Source organism: Malurus melanocephalus, unplaced genomic scaffold (genome assembly GCF_030028575.1).
Source record: "Malurus melanocephalus ecotype Western Australia unplaced genomic scaffold, MMel_1.1 scaffold_31, whole genome shotgun sequence".
NCBI classification, from domain to species: domain Eukaryota; kingdom Metazoa; phylum Chordata; class Aves; order Passeriformes; family Maluridae; genus Malurus; species Malurus melanocephalus.
Window position 1 is genome coordinate 2948710 of NW_026623263.1, and position 16011 is coordinate 2964720.

A 16011-nucleotide genomic window follows, 5' to 3' on the forward strand; every position below is an offset into this window, starting at 1 on the left:
CCATGGTGACCATGGTGGAGCAGGCTGTCCCCCTGCAGCCCATGGTGACCGTGGTGGAGCAGGCTGTCCCCCTGCAGCCCATGGTGACCATGGTGGAGCAGGGCTGTCCCCCTGCAGCCCATGGTGACCATGGTGGAGCAGGCTGTCCCCCTGCAGCCCATGGTGACCATGGTGGAGCAGGTTGTCCCCCTGCAGTCCATGGTGACCATGGTGGAGCAGGCTGTCCCCCTGCAGTCCATCGTGACCATGGTGGAGCAGGCTGTCCCCCTGCAGCCCATGGTGACCATGGTGACACAGCTGTCCCCCTGTAGCCCATGGCGTCCACAGAAGGTGCAGAGATCCAACCGCAGCCCGTGGAGGAGGGAGGTCCCCACGCCGGAGCGGGCGGATGTCGAGAAGGGGCCGTGTCCAGCAGGAGAGCCATGGAGAGAGAGGCCTTGCTCCCGAGATGGAACAGCCTGGCCTTRGGCCTGCACCCAGGGGACGAGGGACCCACAGTGCAGCAGTTTTGGGATGACTGTGTGCCCGTGGGGGGACTCACGATGCAGCAGATGTGTGTGGACTGCTGCTCGTGAGAGTGGAACCGCACTAGAGAGGTTCACACTGAACTGTCTCCCGTGGGAGGGACCCCATGGCAACGCAAGGGAAGGATCCTCTCCCTCAGCAGCCGCAGATCGATCTGGTGATGAACTGACCAACCCCACACCCTGAACTGACCAACCCCACACCCTGAACTGACCAACCCCACACCCTGAACTGAGCAACCCCACACCCTGAACTGACCAACCCCACACCCTGAACTGAGCAACCCCACACCCTGTTCACCCYGCCCTGTTGGTGGGAAGGAGGGAGGGARTGGGGAGAAGATTGGTGTCTTTGAGGGTTTTATTTAATTTCTTCTCCTCTGATTTTGTGAGTAATGAATCCACTTTGTAACTTAAGTGGAGCCTGTTTTGTCCATCAAAGTGCTTCCTCCCTATTCCTCATCTCAATTCATGAACMTTTTTTTGCTGATTTCTTTTTCCTCTTCACTCTTCTCTGCCCAGTGGTGAAAAGCAAGTGAGCAGGTGTTGTGGGTACCTGGCTTTCTAAATCTCGACAGTAAAGAACCTTTTCCTAACATCCAACCTAAACCTGCCTCAATTCAGCTTCAGGCTGTTTTTGTGGGTCCTGTCACTTGTGACCACAGAGAAGAGAACAGTGTCTGCCCCTCATGATGAAGTTACAACCTCAGCCACTCCTCATACAGTTTCCACTAGTTGGCCAAGGCTTGATCTTGGTGAGACAAGAGCTGTCAGTGAGAAACCCAGAAAGAAATCAGTGTCTGGGCCTGTATAATACTACAGCTGCAAAATGAGAGAGGTCTGTATCAGCTACATGGAGAAATTAGGTGTTGGGAGGTCACAGCTGGAAATGCAGTACAAGCTCATGGAGCATACAGTGTCTGAGTTCACTTGACTGTGGGAATTATAGCTGCTATTCATTATCTTTCGCTAAGGCTGCAGAAAGCCTGTCCCTTCTGCAGTCAGATTGATCCACTTGATGCATTAATATTTCTTCTGAGTCAGAAAAGGAGTTACAAACCTGATTCCATCAGACTGGGATATGGAGGCATTGCTGGAAGAGTTTTGGCATGGCAAAGCTTATTAGGAAAGTGTATGTGAATCTGTCTCAGAGTAACTGTTACACTGCACCTCAGGATGCGGTGTCTAGTGAATTTGCATAATCTTGAGAAATACTGAAATTCAAARCCATGTTCCTAAGAATTGCTCTTTTCCTCCATAGTCTAAATAAAACCATATAGCATTGTGCTGTACTTTAAATTTCTTAAATGCTTATGGGGTCACAGTGGCTAAGTGCCTCATTACAAATAATGTTATCCTTGGAAAAAGTTTAATTCCAATGGTTCAGCAAAACTGAAGTGAATCACTTAAGAAAATATCATACAGAATAATTTCTGAATGATTTTTTCACCTAAGATAGTACTACAGGCACCCCTGGCAAAGCTCATATATTTAATTTTGACCAGTTTTGCTAAAGATACTCGAAACAGCACAAAGTCATTCAGCCTACTTTATCAAGAATGAGTGTTCATCACCCAAATTGTTTCTCCTGGTATATACTATTTATACATTTACATCTTTGCTGAAGATTTAGAGACACCAATTCCCTTAGGGAAAGTACATTTTGGACATGATTCATACATATTACAAAAACATTTATCTATAGTCTAAAGGAGAGCATTACTAAGCTGGAAATTTTAACATTGTTATTCAAAGGAATTGAGCATAGTATTGAATTCAGAAGAATGTTTTATTAATTTAGTGTGTTCCCATCATATACACTATCCCAATCCTTCTTACTTGGGTTATTGAATATTTAATACTCAATAAAGCTCCTTTGCTGTGAATTCAATGACTTTTTTATTAATATTTCTGTGTAATAATATGGCTCTTACTGTTGCTTCATATAATTAACAACAAGGATAAACTTGACCATCTTTGGCGGCAATCTAGCACTTCAGATTTTATAAGCGACATCTGTAATTTAAGCTTTGTTCAGAAATTGAACAGTAATGYACTGTTTGTTGTAGAATATTACATGTAATCTGACAGATAATTTATGTAAAATAGTGAAGAACAGACTGCTTATAACTGTTGCATTGCAAAGAGATAGATTGTGGTCTTCTATGAGAATTTCTGCCATGCTGACACACAGAGAAAAATTTCAAGAGTTAGTTTGCCTTTAATAATACCTTTATTATTTTTAATGGTTGATGGGATGTCTTTCAATTCCTTATGAAGCATTCTGTGTAGAACTAGTGATATGATTTTATAGTAAGTTGGCTCTTCATGYTGTAAAGAAGCTAGGATAAGCTACTTTACCCCAAGGGCAGGCAGAGGAGAAACTTTGATTGCTGAGGAGGGTGAGGAATTTGATATTGGACAGCATCAAGAGCACCTTTCTCATACAGATTAATGCAGAGCTGCAGTCAATGGGGGAGGAAMGTGAATCAATGAGGTACTCATTCACTGCCACTTTCTGCTCACAAGTGGTACTGGGAAGCAGAACACACAGTGGTTAATCAGCTCTGCTCAGCTCTCTAACGCGAACCGTGCATACAAGCAAGTAGGAAGTTACACAGTTGAATTTCTCACTTGTGTATGGCAATAAAGATCTTGTATTTAGCAATTAACAAACCTGAATAGTTCAATTATCTTAATTTTATGCATGTTAATGGTACTATTTCCTACTGCACAATTTGCTGTATCCTCATCTGTGTTTATATTTTGGGACTTTCACCCTTTCTCTGAAGGCGCACTCTTGTTGGTTCAGTCAGCACCAGTGGCTCTTGTATAATGGTTGCTGGATAATTTTTGCCTAAAAGTTCAACTTCCAATTTCTGTCCAACTTTGCTGACTTCCATGGGAACATATGCAAAAGCCAGACTCTGCTGAGCACCATAGCTGAAACATCCAGATGTGGTATTGCCAATAACCTGAAATAAAGCAAAACCAATTGTATTTATTTCAAGATGCAGAGAGATTTTATAAAAAAWACCCCACCAACCAACAACCCAAACAACTAGACACCTCATTTGGTTTATACATTTCAGACATCAAGCAAGTTTCAAGAGTRTCATGCAGTTCATAATATTCTCAACAGAGAGTAACATCACCTGAAACCAGGAAGCTTTTGCTCCTTGGAAAAATAGTCTATTCTTACGTGCTCAGTGAAGTTTCCACTGGAACATACACACATATATGCAAATGTTTATTATCTACAACAATTTAACTGCTAGTGAGTATTTCAACACATAAGCTGTGCTGAAGTGTGGAAGCCCGAACTTTGCTGTTATTTCATTTCTTTTAAGTAAGTAGCAAAAATACTATTAGGGCAATTGTGCTCTTGCAGAAGAGGAGAACGGATGACAATACTTTAGTCTGTTCCCTGAAACCCTAGTTTCAGTGACCTACTAGCACTTCACTTTCTCTCTGTATGTATTTMGTTAATCTTTACTTGTTGCTTGAAGGAAAGATTACCCTAGTTTCAAATCTGTGCCAGTAAAATAGAAATAATGCATTCACACTATAAACACAAAGATACTGTTCATGGCGAATTAACACTGATTTTTTGTAACATGAACTATAGTCTTTACCTTGCCATTATGCCACACACTTTCATTTCCCTCTGGATCAACATTATCTGTTTCCACAGTGAGATATACCAGTCGTCGTTTGAGCCCCTTTTCTTTAATATGCTTCAGTGCTTGTTTTCCTGTAAAATCTGCTGCCTGAAAAAATACAAGATAATGATATATGTTCATTTGGGTTCCCCCAAATGTTTAGAGATATAAACATTTGAATTTATCTTAATGTGTTTTCYTGTCACTTAAGTATTTTTAATGAAATGTAGATGAAATGAAATCTTTGTATCTTGGTATTTTTATACTGGTATATTATATCTTGGCAACTTTATTCCGTATAATCATTTTCCTAGATCTCAGCTTTTAATATCAATAATTCCAACATTAGTTTAAACACAGACACAGTGAGACATGCTACAAGACTATCTGCCCACTTAAGGTTGTAAGCCACAAGACTATATCATTTCAGTGTCTATGACAAAGAAGTCAATTCCAATACCCTAATCCCAAAGTCTGTGCCTTGCTCCACCAACACACTTCCTTTTGACGCCATCATCACCTTATACAGTAACCGATCAGTGTTCCACTTTGATGTCTATGCCAGGCTGCAGGGCTGGCAGTTGACTCCATATTCTTATTTTAAGGTAGGTATGTTTTGTCCCCTGTATCTACAATTTTATGGGATAATGCAGCATGTTTTGTAAAGAATAATATTATTTTCTGGAGCTCCCTTTTTCAGTTTGCTTAGAAAGGCAGCAGATYCTTGTATTTCCAGAAGCAGACTGCACAAATGTGTGACAAGTATGGGGGTAGTCACTGGCAAGTCTCCAAACCYTCAGGGGTATATAGGACAGTATTAGTGTGCATGACCTCACTGAGCTGATTCCACTAGCCTGATTCTATCACAGAAGTATTTAGGTTGGAAAGGACCTCTAAGTCATTGAGTGCAATCTTTGACCAATCACTGCCTTGTCAACTACAGCACAGCATGAAGTGCTATGTCCAGCGGTTTCTTCAACATCTTCAGGGATGGTGACTCCACCACCTGCCTGGATAGTCCCTTCCAATGCTTAACAGCCCTTTCCATGATGAAATTCTTCATGACGTTCATTTTTTCTCCTATGGCATAGATCAGACAGAACACAAGAATTCTATTCAGCTAAAATGCCAGATGTACACCAGCCTGCTCTATGGGCAGAAACACAATAGCAGTTACGAAGTCCTCTAGCTTTCCAGCCTTTGCTTCACTAGCAGTGAAACTAATTTTAAGGGAGTTGATCTTAGGTCTGAGGCAGGAATTATATTCATTTGATAAGTGCTTATGAGAAAAAAAAATGTTAAAGACTTCAAATTATTATTTCAGGTAATGTTCTTTAACTTCACTAGAGAATTATTGCACTGTCAGAATTACAAACAACACATACTTGGAATAAATATACAGTTAGTTCATGTGCTCTTGTAGTTCTTCAGGTTCACCAAAGTCTGTGTGTAGCCTCAGAAGAAATTATTAAAGCAGTGAAGAGTTTTTGCACTATGAAAGGCTAGGCTCTGTAAGCACTTGTGAAAAACAGCTTACAAACCAGTTAAGGAGCAGTTAGTCTGAAAATCAAGGTGATTCAAGTGGGGATAAAGCAGATACTGCACATAAGGATCAGAGAYGGGGAAAGAAAGCGTGAAATACAGCTCAGATCAGAAAAAAGACTGAGAAATCATTTCAGAATATAATGTGTAAATGTTGCTGCAAAATATAAAGCAAAGATCTCACACCAGACAACAACCAGCTACGGGTTGTTCTCTCACAATTTTCTGCTACATGGGGCCTCCAATTCTAGGAAATACCTACAACTAGAAATGCAAATAAGACTCTACACCATAGCATGACTCACAGACTGTATATGTAGATACAGAAACACATGCATGCATACGTGCATACATACATACATACATACTTGAACACTATAAGAACATGTATGAAAATGTATGTGTGAAAATACATGTGTATATATAATGTACAACTGCAAAAAGAAGGGTTTCTATATACATTTTTAAACATTTAAAGCACCTTCCTAAATTCTTACTACAGGAATCCAACTAATTCAGTCTACTTCTTTTAAGATTAATTGTGCACTAATTTATTTCCACCATTATTCATTTTTTCAATTGTAAGTGTATGTGCATGGGGTCATCCATTTCCATCAAAACCGAATATGGAAGCTGATGCATTCAACCTCAGTCTGACTATTTTTGGTAACAAATGCTTCCTCTTTCTAGGAGAAAAACAGTCAGTTTACATATCACTTCTATTTGTTTAATGCAAAGAAAACCTATTCAAACCAGTATCATCCAATGAATGAATATTTAAAACAAATCCAACAGAAGAAAAAGAAGATAAACAAATGAAAACACTAAACAGTTCACTGTCTGAGTTTAAAAAAAGACTTGACATGTCGGAACAATATAAAATGTTAATACTATTTAAAGTAAAGACAGTCCTAAAGAGCTAAGCTTAAAATACAGAAGACTTTCCATTATCTGGGCATGAGTTCCTGAAGCATTAATCTTTGGCAGATGTAATGGTTTTCACATAAAATAAAAACACTTCTTAGACACCAAAGATAAAGATGATATCTACTGCTTAGCTTTATTTAACTTGAGTGCAGTTCACCAGATAAAAAGATGGGCTGTTACTTTTCACTTGTGTGTTAGATAACACACTGATTAAAATRAAATATCATATCGCAAAGACAAATCAGTTAATTTTTTTAATAGCATAAAGGGACACCACTGATTATTTAATCTGTTAACATACTGTACATTTATATTTGCCTTACACCTCTTATCAGGCTTTTATTTTGTGTTAGCTGCCATGTATTTGATAGCCCAAGATAAACCCGCTGCTTGTTAAAAAGAGCTTAGGAGAGAATAACCAATGAGAAGAATTTTCATGCACAGTGAGATACCTTGAAGAGTTTAACTTACTGTGTTTCAAATGTACCTGGCTTTCAATGGCACCCCAATCCTAATTCTAATTGTCCGTAAAACATTTTCTAGTTTAAGGGAAGCAAAGGAATAGAAATTATCTATAAACCTTTCAAAAACTCTTTTTTTTTTTTTACACTGTGCAGTTTATCAAAATAAAGTAACCAAAAAGAAATATGCTATATCTGTTCTACAATAACTCACAGCAAAGATATACAACTCTCTCAACAAGGAGCTATGGTAATTTATTTAGTAAACCACTTAGGACTGTGGGCATAGAGCCAAATTATGAACAAAAAATCACCCAACTGAGTAAAGTAGCACCAATAGCTGCTGTGATCTGCTATAATCATAATGTTACAACACTCTGGAGACAGTCTCTWTACACTATTTTGAAATTTTTCTTAGCTAGATGCTCTTGAAATATTTCAGGGTAACACTCCAAATTATATCTGCCTCACCAGCCTGATAAATGAAGACAATTTTTCTTCTTGGGGAGCAAATATTTGACAAGTTTCTTTTTTTTTTTTTTTGTAGCAAATCAAAGCTACAGCTTACACCACACAAAACAGTTTTCTAAAGAAGATGGTCATTCTGTATGTATGGGACCTGCACCACTGCATCTTTTATTCAATCTATCTAAACCCTTCTTGTATGCAGTAAGCTGTAGGAAATTGATATGGTACAAACAACTGTTGAATTACTGAATTATTCTGGCTCAAAAATCCCTGTCTTAGTGGTGCTTATTCCTTTACATCACCCAACAAACACACAAGAAGTCACCCAAATGTGCATTTTATACAGACAACAAAACCTTTGCAGGTTCTTTCTAACGTGTTTCCTAACCAGTATAAATTTATGGAATAAATCCTCTGTTTTCTAAACCTCTGGACACCAAATGAAGTCATGATAGAACATGGTTCCACTCTTAAATTTCAATTTGAATGGGGATGGGACTTAGGTGGAAAAGTACACTGCATTAATATGKTACAGGTATAATAAATGGGGACTGGGGGGGAATATACCACACCCCATCTCAAATTTCATATCCATCACTCCATCCTTTTCCTATCCCCAAGYTCCTTAGCCCTTCTTCAGTAAAGCCTCTGCTCTTTCTTCTTCCTCCTCTTCCTTTTCTTGTGTCAAGTAGAGCTGGCATAAAGCACAACCTTATTCCAGGCTAGGGAGTGGGGTCAGTGAGCACTGATGTAGTCATTCCTCTCAGAACAAAAGGGATGCAAGCTGGAGAAGTGAAGCAAGGGCAGACAACGGCAATCAGGGGGATATGCAGCTGAGGGATGGCTTTGGCAGAGTGGCCAGGATGGAAACAAATAACTAGAAAGAGGAAGGCATAAAACTGGAAGCGTAAGCCTGTTGCTAAAGGAATAAAAGGGTGGAGGTGCGTCCTTAAAACTGCTCATCCGAGATCCTGAGAGATAACATCTTATGTATTGTTATGTTGGAGGTGAGGTCTATACTCAAGGACTGTATCTTGTTGTTCACTTACCTATGTGAAGCTGATGGGAAAAACCTTCTATTCATAATGCATTCCAAAGCAATTAAGCACTCATAGGTGCAATAGTAAAAGATATTAAAAGTCAGAGTGGTAGCCTGAGARGTGCACTTTGACTAGGACATTCAGCAGTCATTGAGCAGGGTTGGAGGAGATGAAATGTGATCAGTGATAAGCAGACATGGAAAGGAGAAAGAAGCAAAGGAAAAGGTTTTAGGTTGCAACTCAAATAGAAAAAAAAGAAAAAAAAAAGGAAGAAAAAGAAGTGGTAGAATAGATCTAAGGAAAAAGAAATTCTGGATATACAAAAATCTGTAAGGAAGTTTGTAATTGGGAACAAAAAACTTGGCTCAGTAAAATAAAGCAGGCTGACACAAACAAACACTGCCTCAGAAAACAATAGTTTCTCCTAGTGGAAACACACAAAATACTATTTAAGCACTCATATGCTAGCCTGCAAGAGCACATTAGAGCAGAATTCCTAAGAGTTTCCATAATGTACTGCACTCCCTCCCTAARCCGCCGTACTGTTCCCAAGTCTCTGTTGCTGCAGCGAGCGTGACCAGGAGATGGCAGTCCTGGATTCAGCAACACAAGCACAAGCCCACAAACAGCCAACTGCGGACTTGCAGCTYCTGATGAATGTTGTCACTATTACATTCACAAGAAAAATCTTCTGAAAGAGTTAATTTCTGTGAGCTGTTTGGGTTAGAGAGGTGTTTCCGTTAGAGAGGTTTCCCACTCCAACACCAAGTTTCATAGGCATATCTGGTCCATTACGGTCAGGAGAAAAATAAAGCTATTTTAAGCATTCAGAGGTGATACACCACATCTTTGAGCACTCAAAAACCTGTGAAAGTGCAAATGTGCAGAACAGTATTCTTGGATGTGAACCAAAAAGTATTACAGATTTTTTTCCTTAAAGATATTCTGTGTATTTCTTAGCACAGAGACTAACATTAGGACTGTCCAATATTTAGTAGCAGAGTGCTTATTAATGAGATAAGGCTATCTAACAATTTATTTACCTTGCTAAATGTAATTGAGTAGCCAAAAGAAAGACAATAGATATTTTTTAAAAATCCCATCCCTAAACTGGAATTTTGTTGTGGAGTTATGAAAGCATTTTATACTCTAAGTTATAAATTAATCCTGTTAGTGTCTCTCCACTTCAGCTTAATCGCAGTCCATCCTCCTCATCTGTGCAAGGAAGCAGCTAACAGTGACATTAGTGAAAAAGGGATTATCAAGCAGAGTCTAGATGAAATCACCTAGAACTATGCCATCTCCTCAGACTTACTGACAAAATGAAAATTGCCACAGAAACCCTGAGGAAATGGGTTTACTTATTGCCATGTTATAATTTAATATCCTGTGATRGAAAAAAAAGTCATCTTAAATTCTAAGTTTTTCTATTATTCATCACATAGAAATTACTGGTCCGTTAGTACATGAAGATGATGTATACACTAAACTTTCTAAACACAGAGACTATCAGGATTTTATGAGGACTTTATATCACTTCATATATATTCCCCAGATACTTGAACACCCTCTTGTAGAAATGAAAAATTCTTTTTGATTGCATTACCTTTGCTGGCATCTGGCTCTTCATTTGTTTTAATCTGTTTAGAAACTGTTTTTGTTTTCCATGGCATACGACTAGAGATTCACTTATGCTCAAATCTTTTCACAACAGTTTTGTGAGCTATTTCAGCTGCTTGTTGCACAGTAAGAAGCATTCTAGTAATTAACTGAGCAGTGCCTTTTAGTTCTAATTTACACAGAAATCGGCCATTTCCCCAGTTGGGGGCGCATGTCTRAAGGACTAATCCTGATGAGGAACTGAACAGACCAAAATGTCAAAAAGAAATATTTAAGTATCTGTTGCTTGTAGTTTTTATCTCGTTTGCCCATTTTTGAGGGGAAAGTTCCCATAAAATAGAAACAGATAAAAAAGTGTATTTTGCTTGTCTTCAGTCAGCGCAGAGTTTAAAGAATGATGAGGTCTGTGCTGCGCCAAATGCACAGCAAAACCACAGGCATGGAACTCAGAATCAAACTGCCCAGAAACTGAGCAAATAATCTCACACTGCATTTCATGCTACAGTGTTTAGAGTGCTTCCAATAGCTGAATTAGCTCAGGTACCTCTGAAGTGTCAACATACAGTCACAACTGCCCTCATTTGAGTCAATAAAAAAACATTGATTATTTCCTTTTTCACGTTAGTTCAGCAAAACTGGCAAATGTTTGAGGCTGACACCCTGCATTTCTGCGGGAGATTCATTCATGCCCATTTGTCTGCAACGTGAGTATTTGCTCTGGAGAACTGCTCCAACCCTGCATTTCAACCATGCAGAGAAGTATGAAGAGCAACTAAAGAATCAAGTGCTTCTTGCACATTAGTGGCTTCATAGGATCTGCGTGGACATCTTGGCAAGCAGAAGCCTTCCCTCCCTATGGCTGCTTTCCTATTTACACTAAAGGAAAGAATAAAAAGCCCAACAGATCTATCAAAAGGAAAYGGAAAGAAAAACAAGTAACATTTTAAAAACTGTATTTCCCTGCAGTCCTGCTAATCTCAAAATGGAAAGACTGTCATTTGTAAATGCAACTTACTTCTAATCTATAAAATTCTGTATTTCCCTTGCATGGATCACTTACTTTGATTAAGGCAAAATTATGCTACCCAATGGAGAGAGCTGTAACTCCACCACATGGAGCTGGAGAGGAAAAACACCTTCTTGGGCTTATCCTGTTATGGTCGCTGAAATAGTCTCATAAATTTAAAAACAGACTTTTAAGTTTAACATGCTTCCATAACTCTGTCCTATGCAAAGTTTAAGATTTATTTTTTATTTGAAGCTGTAATTTAAAGTTTGGGATTCTTCTTATCAGTTCTACAGTGCCCCCACATAACATGGCAAAAATATCAAGGCCCATTTATTTTATAATTTATTATCATTTCAGTTATAAAGGGAACATAAATAATAACAGTTTATTGCTGTACCACAGTACATCATTGTCAAGATGAAATGTTTTGCAAGCATTTTTTCTTCTTGATCTCCCTCATATACTTTAATTTAGAGATTAAAAATGGAAGGAAAAGATGAAGTCAGAAATAGCCCATCATTAAGGGCACCTCATTTGAAATCTCTGGGTCTAGATTTTTCACATTAGAAACTTCAGATCCATTGTGCAGGCAACTACTGTTTGAGYTGATGGACTAACTGATAGTAGCAGATGGCTTTAAATATGCACAGGACATGATTTCACCAGATTCCATGGAAAGCTCCTCTATTTCACAGAGTTTAGACATTTGGTTTGTGATTCATTTGGACCAGAAAAGAGAATTGCAAGCACTTTTCTATATCTATTAGACTAAAACAGAATTTTAACTGCTAAAATATAAAAAAAAAAGTGAGGCTGGTGATTAAAGGAGACAGAATAACATAGTTAAATTCAATAGTTCCATTTTTGAACCTTCAAATCATGTGGGAACAAATGAAGAGCAGAGGATCCTTCAGAAATTCCATGAACAACTAATYACTCTTTTAACCAATACTAATTTAGCTTATATTTAACTTACGTCAACTTTAACTTATATTTAACTTTACGTCAGCTCTAAAAAATATACTTTTTTCAGTAATTGTTGTACGAGAGTGGTAGCCAGGGAAAACAATCCTAAAGATATCTGCTTGAACTAAAATAAACAGGTAGAATATTTTCACAATTTGAACAAGCTTGTTCAACTTGTATATATATATATATATACACTATATGGTTGAAAGTCATGAAAGTATATGACTGAAATTTCTGTCTGAAAATAAATCACAAAGTTATTTTTTACATAGACAACACTTAGCATTTGCAACTTCCTGATCTAATGCACAATTTTTTTAGCAAGAAACATGGGAAAATGTTTTTTAAACAAGTTGGTAGGTTTACTTATAAAGTAATTATACTTACAGTTGTGTCATTCTTTTACTGAATCTACTTTATTATCCAGCTAATGGATTTTTTCATGTTCAAACACTCAAATAATCCTAGACTTAGAACATTTTGAAAATAATAAAACATACCTTGTTTAGCTTTACAAAATATTCCAGTCCAGCTTCCAAGGGGTTAGTGTCACAGTTCATCTGTTAAAAAATACAAGTTCACCRTCCATATGTGATGGACCATCATAGCTTTTGGGCTGGGGTGTTTATTTTTTCATTCTATACATCATTCTATTTACTCCTGTGTCCAAGTCTTCCCCACTGTGTATGCCCAACTTCCATCTGAATACACTGCAAGCTTCCAATATGGGATTTAAACAGTGTATCTACTACCACGCCTAACATAACATATAGATTTGTAAATCAGTCATCTAAGTTTCCATATGCATAGAAAGCACATTTCAGTAAGAAACAGAATTTTTCAGTGGAGTGGAACCTCAGAAGACTGAATAGCTGAGCTACGCACACAATTWACAACAGAGCAGAGTGGCTTAACTGAAGAGGGGAATAAAGCACAAAGCCACTTGCATTCATCASCCTCCCATTAYGTGTAGAGGGGATAATTTGTTACAYAGAACTTGAAGAAAGAATGAAAATAATTAGAACAGGGCAAACCAAAGGATCTGTAAATTCCTGCCATTTCACCCTCTTGAGTTCTTTCATTTCCCAAGGAATTAGGAAAAAWTTCAGGTAAAATGAAATTATACTGATTTCCTCAAAATTCTCTAGGCCCCTGAGTAGTTCTTCATTGCGAGTGAGCAAATTCTGCAGGAATAAGGTAATGGGAAAAGAAAAAGTTGCAAATACATTATGAAGCAAAAATAATTGGCTTCTTATGACATAGTTATTACAGAAATAAAACATTTTAAGAACCTGCCAGCCAAACCTTTGATTTTAAAACACTAGAGCACAGCAAAACCCTCATAATTTTGTTATACACAAGAGGGAAAACCAACCGTGAATCAAAATAAGTGTTTCTTTGCCAGGAATGCAATGTAGTATACCAGTTGTTTTTATTCAGAAAATCACAAGAAGAATTATAGCAGCTTTTCCTGCTTGAGGAAAATTTTCTTTTCTTGCTAAACTGAGAAACTTGTACAAATAAGAGCTGTGTTAACTACAACTAAAAGCTTCATAGTCATAATGAAATAAAATAAAATTAAATTTAAAAAGTCCACCAATGCAACACTCTCCCACCCTCCAAAAAAAGCCAAACACATCCATAAAGAATAATAAAGRATTTGTGTTTCCTGACCTCTGCTCCCCAGGCTCGGAAACCCTTTTCCAGCCTTAATGCATTTAGAGCATACGTTCCAAAGTCATCAATTCCCTCTTTTTGGCCAGCCTCCATGATTGCATTGTAAAGAGGTACAGAATCTTCTTTTCTGTGGTAGAGCTCCCAGCCCAATTCACCTGTTACACAAACAAAATTAATATTTGCAGCCATTCAATGAAATGATCCTAATAAATACTCTAGTTCCCTTGGTCAAAAGTGAGGATCAAAATGTTAATTCACACTCTACAGTCAATGCTATCATATAGCAAGCCTAATTCCCAGCAAGAACTAGCAGAGGATTTGTGCCCTGCATCTTATGCAGTGTTACTATTATTCTAAATTAAACTGTTAACTGTGGGTAAAAAAAAAWAAAMAYCAAACTAACTGATAAGAAAAGGTCAACAAAGTCAAAATGATAAATTAAAGACATTATAAACAGATGATGACTTGGCAAGTGAGCAGCAAATATAACAGAGTGTAAATAAAAATGAGTGTGCCGTATCATATTTAGCACAACAGAACGAGGATATGAATTACAAGGACTTAGCTGCTTTAGAATGCTCTGAACTCAGTCTATTACACTCAAAATTGATGTAAAAAGAAATAAAAATAAGTAAACGGGAAAGCCAAATACTAAGCACTACAGCTTCTTATTTTCAAGGCACATTACAAACACTAATATACRGTAATCCAAAGCCAATTCTTGACGTTGGTTTTGCAGCAAATACCAAAGAGGTTATCAGAACTGGCCTTTTGTTCTGCAAAACAAATATTTACACTATAGGGTATTTCCAGAGAAAAAYTCAGCACAGACCCTGATCATATCACATTTGAAAATCAATGTACCATGATTCCTCCCACACTTCTATGTAAAATATAACAAACCTACTTCTTATGAAAACGTGATGAGACTTACTTTTCAACACAATTTTAGTGACATTTATTATTTTGTTCATTGCCTCTTTCCTAAAGTGTATGTTTTTTCTGTTGCTTACCTGTGTAAGATATCCTAATGGCAGTAACAGCAATATTGGAAAGTTTCAGWCGTCTACACTGGAGAAACTTAAATGAACTGTCACTTAGATCTTCATTTGTCAACTTCTGGAGGACCTGTCGTGCATATGGACCTGCTACACTAAGTACTCCCATTTCATCTGTCATGTTTTCTATTTCAACTTTGTATCCGCCTCTTGTTACTTTCTCTTCTATCCATCTGCACACAAAACACAACACCAACGTTACACTTCTTTTGAAAAATAACTGACTTTAATAAGATAAGGAGTTATTTTTTTGTAATATTAATTTCCCCAGCAGCTCCCAGTCCCACACTCTCAAGACCAGCAAAATGGTGTACTAGATTAGATAGACAAACATCAGAGTTTTCTGGTGAGATACTGGTACAGGAACACAAGCCTATGAGATACAGCCAGGAAAGAACAGAATTTAAGTGGGTAGGAYAGCATTTTCAAGGTAAGAGAAAGAAGTGATCTCCTAAAATGACAACAGATTAGGTTTTGGATCTAGAATGTGTTAATAAAAACACACAAAAAGAGTAAGGAATAAGCTCAATGAACATAAAAAAATCTCAAATTTCTGTGACAACGTAAATGTACAAGCAGGTTTGTTCTTTCCTGAATACAGCATTCAAAATATTGGCAGCGAGTTCTGTTTGGATTTAATCAAAAACTACAGCTACAAATTACCTTTCAGGAAGCTCAGAAAATAARTAACATGGGTATATTTAAAAATTTTATGGAGTACTGCATTGTTAAGCAGTGTTGTAGGATCTCAAGCACAGGCGAGTACCAAACAGAACTGCAGAAAATCTGCAGAATTAAATGCATTAGATCTGGCTCTGCCATTTGGTTCCTGAATATGCCAATGTTCCTACTGATTCCTGCAGGAGTGTTATGAAACAGGACATTATTCTTTGCCTGTTAGGGTAGTARATTTCAGTCCTTTATGTGTTGATTCATTTTGATTAACTGATTTGCCAGCAACCTCCAGTATGAAGAGCACTAAAAATGTCAATTCCAATGCTCATGTATGAAAAATAATTTAGTGAAGTCACCCTGCAACTGATTTTTTTCTTTT

At 37.7% G+C, this 16011-nt stretch overlaps 1 protein-coding gene across 1 annotated transcript in view; it reads right to left on the reverse strand.

Annotated features, from left to right (window-relative positions):
* Nucleotides 1-2303: 2303 nt before the first annotated feature.
* Nucleotides 2304-16011, reverse strand: part of DMGDH (dimethylglycine dehydrogenase) — a 41204-nt gene continuing 27496 nt past the window's right edge. Inside the window, exons 12-16 of the mRNA XM_057363857.1 lie at nt 14913-15130; nt 13897-14054; nt 12723-12782; nt 4160-4294; nt 2304-3499 (exon numbers count right to left, since the gene is read on the reverse strand). Of these exons, the coding sequence (XP_057219840.1) occupies nt 3284-3499; nt 4160-4294; nt 12723-12782; nt 13897-14054; nt 14913-15130 (787 nt within the window). The 3' untranslated portion in view covers nt 2304-3283. The remainder of the gene's footprint in view (nt 3500-4159; nt 4295-12722; nt 12783-13896; nt 14055-14912; nt 15131-16011) is intronic.